Genomic DNA, 10265 nt, shown 5'->3' on the forward strand with positions numbered 1-10265 from the left:
GTCTCTTGCCTTTTTTTTTTTTTTTTTGGATTCCCAGCACTTAGCACAGAGCCTGGCACATAGTAGGTGCTTAATAAATGTTGATTGATTGCTTGGAGTATCACAGGAGTTATGACTTGCTGCATCACATTGTAAGTATTTTCCAGCGCACATGTATGTGTCCATTGTGTGGTAGAGGAAAAAAGAGCCATGGAATATCCACTGGGCTCAGGTTGAAGCATAATGATCCAGAGAGTTTGAGGAGAGCCTGGTTCCCCTCTCTTTAGGGTCAGGCTCCTCCAGGACTGGACTTGGTCTGCTTTGGCCTAGAGCCAGGTGGGGTGGGAGGCGCCATGGAGAGGGCAGGATGCCCCTGCCCTGCCCCCACACCTAATGACTTTATACAGAGAATCCAGCCTGGTTCTCTGAGAATCCTCAATCCACTAGCCTTTTAATGGCAGTACTAGGCATCGTGAGAAAGCAGAAATGACATCCGTGTCTCAGGTGAGTAATATGTTTATTCTTTTAGAGGTCATATAAGCTTAGGTGAGAATCCAACTTTAAATATAGCACAGACCAACTCATACAACATGACTAAAAATGATCCGGAATAGTTTACAGTATTCCATATGCAAAAGACGTGGTCGTAAAAATACATTCAAGCCAACTTATATTAATAAAATCCTAGCATAAGAGATTTCTTTTTAAAATCATGTTTGGTTATTAAATTACAAAAATGTTTGAAACAGAGCTTCAATGTTATGCTAATATCTAAAATTTCTATCCAAGGAGTTTATGATTAGATTTTTTTTGATCCAAGGTTGGAGAGCCCCACATCACAGCTGAACAGGCCTTGGGGAACCTTGTGGTACAGGTAGGGGGCCTCACAGACCACGAGAGTGACCTTGGTGCACAAGGAGAATCATCTGTGTGTTTATCGCCAGACTGAGTACAACCCCAGATTATTACAGTAACAGACAAAGCGAAAGCCCAAATTGTGAGCTCAGCAGTGCCCTAATTTATCTGGATAAAGTTGCCATTCAAATGTAGACACAGACTTAAAAAAGAAACACTTTAATAAGATAAGTGAATAGGATACATACTATCAAAAGGGATGAAAAGTTTCCCATGTTAATGTGGCCACTGTCTTTTTTATCTTATGGTATAAGCATGTAGTCATTCCAGAACTGAATGTCTCAATTAATCGCTGGAATCTGTAGAGGGAACCATCTCATTGCACTTTTTTGCAGCCTTTTCACCGTTCTGATAGAGAGATGCAGTTCTGGGAGAGGGAAACATTTGTTTCTTTTGAAGGACTCAGCGACCTAATTCTCGAGGAATGGGAAGGGAGCTTGCCCCCAGCTTGGGTGAAATTGGGAAGCATGTGGGCACCTTGCCGTTCTAAAAGCAGAGGTGTTAGACAGTAAGCTCCCAGTTATTCTCCATGGGCTGCTTTTTGCTTGAAGGGAAAAAAAAATATTAGTCTCTGGAAATTCCTCTTGCTCTTTACTCAGTGATGTTTTTGGTGGCTGGGAAAGCAGCGGCTGGCATGATGGTGACCAGGGCCCCATCCGCCCTGTGGGCACGCTGTCGGACTCCTGATGGGGCAAGGATGGCAGCTCTAACGGCGGACCTGTCTCAAATCATTGACTTGTAACTTCTCCAAGATGTCGTCAAGTGACTCCTTGTTAAGGTTAACATCATTTATGGCAAGAGCTTTGGAAAAGTTGAATTTATTATCACATTTTCCCCATCGTTTGGTAACCCAAGTCTGCCTTGACAAACCACACTGGAAAGCCACTGTTATTTTTACGACCTGACACTTGAAGAGCGCCTTTCAGTAGAGGAATGCAGGGAAACGGGGGTACAGGCTGTCACCTCTGCATGGCCAGCCCGCCCGGCTCGGACACATGCCCTGATGTCAAAGCCAAACTCCCTCTAGCTGGAGGAGGAGATGCCTAGCACAGCCTTCCAGAAGGAGAAAGCCGGACCCCACGGGTCTTGAGAGATAATCGAGATTATGAAACCAGAGGGACTTTTTGTCCTTCAGGAAGCCTCAGATTCCATGTTCATCTCTCATCTCGACTTTCTATTAAACTCTCCTGAGGCTAGAGTGGAAAAAGAAAAAAAAAAAGACAATAAAATCTACAGCACCGTCATCCCGTCCCTTGTGTCAGGATACTTGCAGTGCTCAAAATCTTGGGTTTCTCCTAAGGGTGGGCTGTGGAGCAAGGGCTAAGCTGGGTGTTTGGGGAAACGTCTGTGGTGCTCAGAAACAAACTTGGAGTGGGCTTTCTGGACACACTGTGACTAGAGGTGCCAAGTGCCATCAGTGCCATGGCTGGGCATGCAATCCCTACTGAGTAACTGAGAGCTTCCTCCTGAACAAGAACCACAAATGAATGGAAAGAGAACCCATTCTCCTGGGAGGTAAGCATTCCTAGGAGCAGAGGACCATTGGTACCTAGAAGGTACTTCAGAGGCCATAATGATCCAATACTCTCATGTTACAGATGTGAAAACTGAGGGCCAGAGAGCAGACATGATTTGCCCAGTGACAGGCAGACCCAGGGGCCAACCAACTCTTCTGACTCCAAACCCAGCCCCACTGGGGTCTATTGCCCCACACTGGGGGCCTTGGTAAGGTAAGTGCTCAAGGTGCTGTAGACTTCCTCGGAGACTAGTATTCATGCATCACCTGCACAGGAATATGAAATGAGCTGGGCTGCCAGAAGGCCAGCAGTCAGGAGAAACCCACTCAATCTGTGTCACCACCCTCTGTGCTAAGAACTTTGGAGCACACTAGTGGTGGCCCTATGGAATCTCTACAAGGAACAGAAAACTCTCTCCTCCCTCTCCTTGGAGGGTCCGTGGCTCCCTCCAGCAGTTAGCCTGTCCCCATGCCCCTCCCCAGCCACAAGTGCCCTCCCTCTGGAACATGACTTTGGGGTGCAGACTGTTTAACTCCCAAAGGATGCAAACTCCTCCAGGGCAGGGGCTGTCTTATGTGTGTTTGTCATTGTGTGTCCATGGTATCCAGAACACAAAGAGGTCCCAGGAAATGCTGATCAAATGAATAAATGAAACTCCTTTGTTTGGCCTTCACAGCCTGGCACCAGCCTCCTGCCCGTCCAGCCTGATGGCACGTCACTTCCCTTCCCACTCGCTAGGGGCCAGCCAGACTAGCCTTCTGCTAGCTCCCCATTCACTATGTGCCATCTCCCATCTGCCGGCGCTGCATCCTGCCTGCAATCAGGCAGCCAGCAAGCAGGCGCTATACTAGACAAAAAAGACAAACAGGTCCTGCCCTCAGGGAACTTCCATTCCTCCATTCCTGGCCCGTCCTCCTGCCTCCCCTGCCTCGTAGAGGACCAAGTTTCCTTCAAGACTTAGTGCCAGCTTCTATACGAACCTTTCTGGATCCTCCAGTGTCTGGCCTTTCCTCCTCCTCCTCTGTCACCACCAAATGACCTTTTCATCTCTGTCGGTCATATCTGAACACTTGCCCTTCCCCCAGCTAGCTCCTGGAGGGGAGGGAAAAGTAAAATCACTTTTGTCCTTCTATTTCTAGCACCCAGCACAGTGCTTGGCACAGAATAGGCGTGCACCTCCCACAGTGCCTGGCACGGAGTAGGTGCTTAATAAATGCTTGTTAATCAGACAATTGACTGATTGACCAATTGAGTGGCTGGCTCGACGGCAGCATGTGAATCCCCATGGAAGGCACGCGGGAATGATCAAGAAGGTGATGAAAAGGATATGCTTGGCTGAAAGTCTCTGGAGGTGGGAGGTGACCTTCTCCTGGAAGGCCAGTGTGGCTTCACAGCCACAGACGTCTTCAGTCGAGATGAGTCTCTGGGCTTCTTCAATGGCTGCAGACAAGGACATTGAGCGCAGCCTTAGAACAATCAGGACTTGGGAAACCTGGGAGCCTGTGGTCTCATTTTTAGGAAGGGGCTTTAAAAATCTATTGACAAGGGGCAGCTAGGTGGCACAGTAGATAGAGCACTGGCCCTGGATTCAGGAGGACCTGAGTTCAAATCCGGCCTCAGACCAAACACTTGACACTTACTAGCCTTGTGACCCTGAGCAAGTCACTTAACCCCAATTGCCTAAAAAAAAAAAAAAAAAGAAAAGGAAGGACTGCTCCTTGCTGGGCCTTCCTGCTCCCCCCAGCTCCAGGCCTCACCTGCACACGATCTCCCGTCTTCGTTCAAGTTGTACCCTGGGCGGCACTCACAGTGGTAAGCCCCAGGCCCATCACTCACGCAGAGGTGCTGACAGCGGTGGGTGCCCAGAGCACACTGATTCTGAGCTGCCGGGGGAAGCATGGGGGTGCAGGAGAGGGAGGGAAACACGTGCAGATAAAACACAAAGGAAAAACCACACAGCAACAGAATGTCAGTCTGGTGAGTTTCTAGTGTAAAGATGGGCCTTCCCCTGAGCAGCTGCAGGACACACACACACACACTCATACACACTCACACACACTCATGCACTCATACACACTCTCACACACTCATACACACTCACACTCATATACACACACTCACACACACACACACACACACTCAACCTTAGAAGTCAGTCGTCCAGTTCAGCTCCCCCATTTTACAGGTTCAGAAACAGAGGCCGGGAGAAATAAAGGCACTTGACCCAAATCATACCCCCAACAAGTCCCAGAGCCAGGACTCACACCTGGGGTGACTGGCCCCCAAGGCCAATGCTCTTTCTCTTCTCCTGTCACCTCCCTAGCTCCAGGCTGAACTTTGGAGCACAGAGACCAGCTTTTCCCCTCTTTGGTGCCTTTGCCAAGCACAGTCTGGGCACATGGTACTTGCTCAATAAATGGGTGTCCAACAGTCCTGGCTTTCATTTTTTTCTTTCTTCTTTTTCCAGAAAAAAAAGTGGATGTGGTCATGTGGTGAGTGAGAGATACAGAAAGATTGCTCGAGGGCTACTCTGGTCCCAAGTAACTTTAGGAGCCACAGAAAGGCCTCCCAGACTTGAGGCAGATTCTCTGAGGAGGCCTTTGGGGAGGCCAAGGGTGGCACAGAGGAGTGGGCTGCAATCAGCACCAGTGGAGGAAATGCCCATACCCACCCACATGATCACAGCTTCAGTAGAGCAATTGGCAAATGAGGAATGTTAGGACCAGAGGAGAATTGAGAAGTGATCTCTGGCCATTCTGCTGCCCCCTCAGGAAAAGAGAGAATGCAAAAGCTGTGGAACAGAGGAGAGTAAGAGCGGAGGCCTGCATTCTGGTCCTAGCCCCTGACTGTGTTCCTTCTCTACTCTGGGCCGCAGAGTATTTGCTGTAAATGAGAAGGTGGACGCCATGATGACTGAGGTCCCACTATTCTCTGAGTCGGTAACAAGGGAGAGGTGATGACATCCATCCAAGCCTAAGGGGCTGCCCCGCTGTGCTTCCCAGGCCGGTCTACCAGCAACTCTGCCCACAGGGGAGCCCCACCATCCCGGGAAGGCTCTTGAGCTAAGTCTCCCTCAACTTTCTAAACCCCTGAAGAATTCTGCCAGAGGTGGACGCTCTGGCCCATCTCCTATGGAATGCTTCTCCAGCTGCTGTGCCTAAGTCCCCACTGCAGGGTTCTCCTGGAGCTCCGGGCATCCACCGCTGTCCCCACTGAGGGGTTCTCCTGGAGCCCAGAGTCAAGCCCGTCCTGAGCTGCTCTATGGTGTAGGCTGAGCCTGTGGGCCCTCACCAGCCTTTCATTCTGTATCCCGAGTGCTTAGCCCAGCACCTGGCACACAGTAGGTGCTTAACAAAGCTGCTTCAGCCCAACTGAGGGACCCTCAGTGAAAAGCTCAGGGACGGAAGTCGCCAAGGGGTTCTTACCAGAACACGTCTTCTTATCCTGATTCAAGACGTAACCTTCATAGCACTCACAGTGGTGGGCTCCAGCCCTGTCACTCACACAGATGTGCTCACACTCATGTGTACCGAGGGCACACTTGTCCTGAGCTGCCAAATGGAGGGGCCAGGGTAGGGAAGAGAAACAAGAACAAAGCTGAACTGCGCAGGTTACAGCCCAGATGGAAGACCCTGCCCTGGGCCTGGGTAAAGGAAGAAGGCCACTGGGGTCCAAGCAGGCCACTAGGACCATTGGCTCTGGGCACAGACAGGCAGGGAAAAGCCCCCTAAGCACAGCCCACTGGGGCTGCTTTTCCCAGGGCCCTTTCCAGACATTCAGGGCAACATTCAAAGCCTGGCGCTTTCTCCCCCAAGGACCTGATGCTTTGTCCATGCTGATTATTCTCCTAGTCACAAGACCTCTGACACTGGCTGCCAAGGACCCTCCACCTAAGCAGCCCAAGACCCAGCATGGTCTATCAAATAGCATGCCGGGGTTGGAGTCAGGAAGACCTGGGCTCAAATCCCACCTGACATGGTCTAACTGCGTGACCCTGAGCAAGTCCCTTCATCTCTAGGAGCCTCAGTGTCCTCCCTACAAAATGGGCCACTGGCTTCTGCACTGTCCACCTCAACATGGCTGTGCTGAGGCCCCAATGACATTGTGGCTTTGCAGCTTCAGAGGCCCCACAGAAACACCAGCAAAGAGGATTTTCAGGAGGACGGTGAGGTGCAGTTGGGAGACCTGTCCTCATGGACACATCCCCAGCCTTCCTGAGGAAGCTGGATCCTGACCCCAACTCTCTCGCCCAGATGTGCTGGAATGTTTGGAAATCTTCCCTGCCCCAAGGTGGGCAGGCCAGATGGCTGTGAGGCTGGGAAAGCCCAGCTGAAAGGTGTAGCAGTAAGCAGACAAATAAAAGCAGACACCCCGACCTTGAGCTGGAGTGTCACTGAGGCGGGGGGCTACAACCTCTGGGGAAGGTCTCTGGGAACCTTCTCCACGAGTCTCCAAGCCTGGCTACCATGTCCTCTGGGACTGTTTCCTCTTGTAGTCTAGACACTATCAAGGGACAGCTCTCACTCACACATGTGTAAGACAGCTGTCCTCGTCATGACGTACTTCCCTCCCCATAACCCTGTGAGGGAGGTAGGCAACTATGCTACACCATCATTGATGAGGCCCTGAGAGGATACGTGGCCACTCAGGTGGTCAGGGCAGAGTGGAGGCCCAGCTGAGGTGTCCTACTCTATACCTGCCAGGGCCCCTTCCACACTGGCCCTGGAGAAGGGCCAAGACAATCACAGGTAAGTGAACTCAGGAGAATGTTTACACGCACAGAGGCCAGGCCTGACCCCAGAGACAACACAGGCATCTCCATGCCCCCTGCCAGCATGAGGTCATTTTACTCATTGTTTAAATACATGGGGGAGAAACCCAACCTGAGGGTGAAGAGAGATGGCCAAAGCTTCCCCAGAGCCATCCCCCCAGAGCCATCCCCCCAGGCACCTTATGGAGTTTGAGCAGGTGCCAGGCTGCCACCCTGACCCTTACCTGAACAGGTTTTCTTATCTTCATTCAGGATGTAACCTTCATAGCACTCACAGTGGTAGACACCCGCCCGGTCACTCACACAAATGTGCTCACATCCATGGGTGTTTAGGGCACACTTATCAATAGCTGCCAAAAGATGCCATGTAGGCACACAGATCAGTAGGCAGCCAATAAGGTCACAGCACAGTGTGAACAGAAGAATACCCTACCCATCCTCCCATCTCAGAGAGGGGTGGGCAGGATGATCTCCAAAGTGCTTCCAGGATATGCCGTTCTAGGTGCTAAGGTCTAAGGCCCATCTGCTGCTTAGAGGCAGCCAGGTGTCACAGTGGATAGAGCCTGGAGCCAGGAAGCCCTGAGTTCAAATCTGGACTTAAACATTTACTAGTTGAGTGACCCTGGGCAAGTCACTTAACTTCTGTTTCCCCCAGTGTTCTCAACTACAAAATGGATCATAATAGCACCTGCCTCCCAGGCTTGTTGTGAGGTTTGAGAGTGGTATTTATAATGTACTTAGCCCAGTACCTGGCACACAGCAGGTGTTTAATAAGTGCTTGGTCCCCCCCTTCCAGTTGTAACCTCTGTTCTATGTTTGAAGGTCCCTCCCAGTTCTCAATTGTCTGTTCAAGGTCCCTCTCTTCACTGATGTTCTGTGTCCTAGACCTGGGATGGGCTGGATTATTCCCAGCCTCAGCCAATAGCATTTCCCAGGATTCCCTCAGTGCTGCTGGGGGCAGGCCTGGCTGTGATGTAGCCAACTGGGATCCATGAAAATGTGCCAGGAGCAGTGGCCTCTCTTTTCTCTCCTGCTAATGGGCAGTCACACCGAAATCTTACCTGAGCAAGTTTTCTTGTCTTCGTTCAAGGTGTATCCTTGGCTGCATTCACAGTGATGGGCACCATCTCCATCGCTTACACAAACGTGTTCACACTGATGGGTGCCTAGGGCACACTGGTCCAGAGCTAGCCAGGAGAAGTTGGGGGAGAGTTTCTGTTAGTTAGCATGAACTAGCTAACAAGCAGTCAAAAGTTTCTTTTTTTTAATTTAAGAGATGCCATTCAGATCATATGAGCAGCAAAATGGTGTACTAGACATTTTCTCTGATCCCCATGACCTCTCAGACCTCTCCAAAACAGAAATTGTACTCCAAAGATAAAGCAACTTCAGCATCTCTATGGCCTAGGAAACCTAGAATTGAAAAGGTTTTTTTAAAAAGAAAAACCACAAACTGAGGCTCACTTACACTGAGCTCCCTCAGCACTGCTCTCCCACCTCCCACACTATCAGCATAGAGGTTGCATTGGCATCCCCAAGGACATGGCACAGGCTTGCAACAAAAGACACCACCCCATTCTGGTCCTCCCTCCCTCTATGTAGCACCATGGAGACCCTGGCTCCAGGCTGTGGAAGTTTGTCCTGACTGTGAAAGCCCCTCAGGAGCAAAAGCTTGGCAGGGTTCAGCACCAATACCGCAAAGTTCTGAGCTGCAAATGCCTGGACAGACAACTCTGTAGCACCAGCAGTGTTGGAGCCAGGCCAACAATCCCTGCCCAGGGCCCACAACCCTGTAGCATTAGAGCTGCAAAGCTCCAAACTGCTGGCACAGGTCCAAGACATAATGGAACAGAGGGAGAGGGGCAACATAGTGGAACGGGACAATGTATATGTGGGGGAGGGGGAGCTGTTCAGCACTCCTAAGCCTGAGGGAAAGAGCAGAGCATCCATTTGGGCCAGTTCTGACCATCCAAAAGTCAATTAGGGAGGAAATGCCTTTCCTGGTATCCCTAGCACGTCATACAGCGGTTGGTACATAGTAGGCGCTTAATAAATGCTTGTTGACTTGGAAAATATCTTGTTTCCATAGTTATTTGCATGTTGTCTTCCCTTTAGATAAACCTTGAGCTCTGGGAGAGTAGGGATTGGTTTTTTCCTTCCCTTATTTTTGTATCCCATCACTCAACACAGCCCCTTGCAAATCAGGTTATTGTAGGCACTTAAATGCTTGTTGACTTGACAGCTTAGCACAGTGCCTGCCCCACTCAACATCTGTGTAACTTTCTAAACTAAAGCCCCCCAACCCCAGTCCCCATGTGTTGTCTCTTTGTATTAGAATGTAAGCTACCTGAGGGTAGGGACTGTCTTTGCTTTTTGGATCAGTATCCCCAATACTTCATTCATTCATTCATAGTAAGCACTTGATAAAATGCCTTTTAGATTCAGTTGAACAGAATGAAAAGGTCTTTGAATTTGGAGCAGATGACTTTAGCCTTTTTTAGCTCTGGAGTCTAGCTCTGGCCTCCTTGGTAACCTGGTGATTTATTCATCTCTGCGACTGGCCCAGGCCCAAGGATGCAGGGACACCTGCCCCACCTCTCAAGAGCAGCTCTGGATCAGCTCTGAATGCTAGGCATGTTCCACCAGAAACTGAATTTCTAAGGCTCCGTGGATGGCTTCCAGAAGATTTTTCACAGAAAAATCATTGACTTGAAACTCTTGGCTTGGAGTGGTGGACATGTCCAAATGTGCAAACAGGAAAGGAAGTAAGACAAACTTTCTGACACGTACGTGTGAATGTGGCTGCTCACACAGAGACACCTGTGTGTGGAGGAGTGTGGAGGAATGTGTGTGTGTGTGTGTGAGTGAGTGTGTACCTTGGGAGTGTTGGTGAGTGTGTGTATATGAGTATGTGGTAAGTGTATGAATGTATGTATGTGAGCATATGTGTATATGTGTGATTATTTGTGTAGCGTATGTGTATGTGTGGTATATAGAGTATATGTGAATGTGTATGAGTGTATGTGTATATTTGTGTGTGTGGGTGTACATATTGTGAGTGTATGATTATGTGTGTGAGTGTG

At 49.8% G+C, this 10265-nt stretch overlaps 1 protein-coding gene across 1 annotated transcript in view; it reads right to left on the bottom strand.

The window, feature by feature from the left end:
• Positions 1-1600: 1600 nt before the first annotated feature.
• Positions 1601-10265, bottom strand: part of MATN3 (matrilin 3) — a 13932-nt gene continuing 5267 nt past the window's right edge. The window contains exons 3-8 of the mRNA XM_027855611.1: positions 8244-8369; positions 7407-7532; positions 5837-5962; positions 4169-4294; positions 3741-3851; positions 1601-1656 (exon numbers count right to left, since the gene is read on the bottom strand). Of these exons, the coding sequence (XP_027711412.1) occupies positions 1601-1656; positions 3741-3851; positions 4169-4294; positions 5837-5962; positions 7407-7532; positions 8244-8369 (671 nt within the window). The remainder of the gene's footprint in view (positions 1657-3740; positions 3852-4168; positions 4295-5836; positions 5963-7406; positions 7533-8243; positions 8370-10265) is intronic.

The sequence above is a fragment of the Vombatus ursinus genome, unplaced genomic scaffold (genome assembly GCF_900497805.2).
Source record: "Vombatus ursinus unplaced genomic scaffold, bare-nosed wombat genome assembly UNPS02010980.1, whole genome shotgun sequence".
NCBI classification, from domain to species: Eukaryota; Metazoa; Chordata; class Mammalia; order Diprotodontia; family Vombatidae; genus Vombatus; species Vombatus ursinus.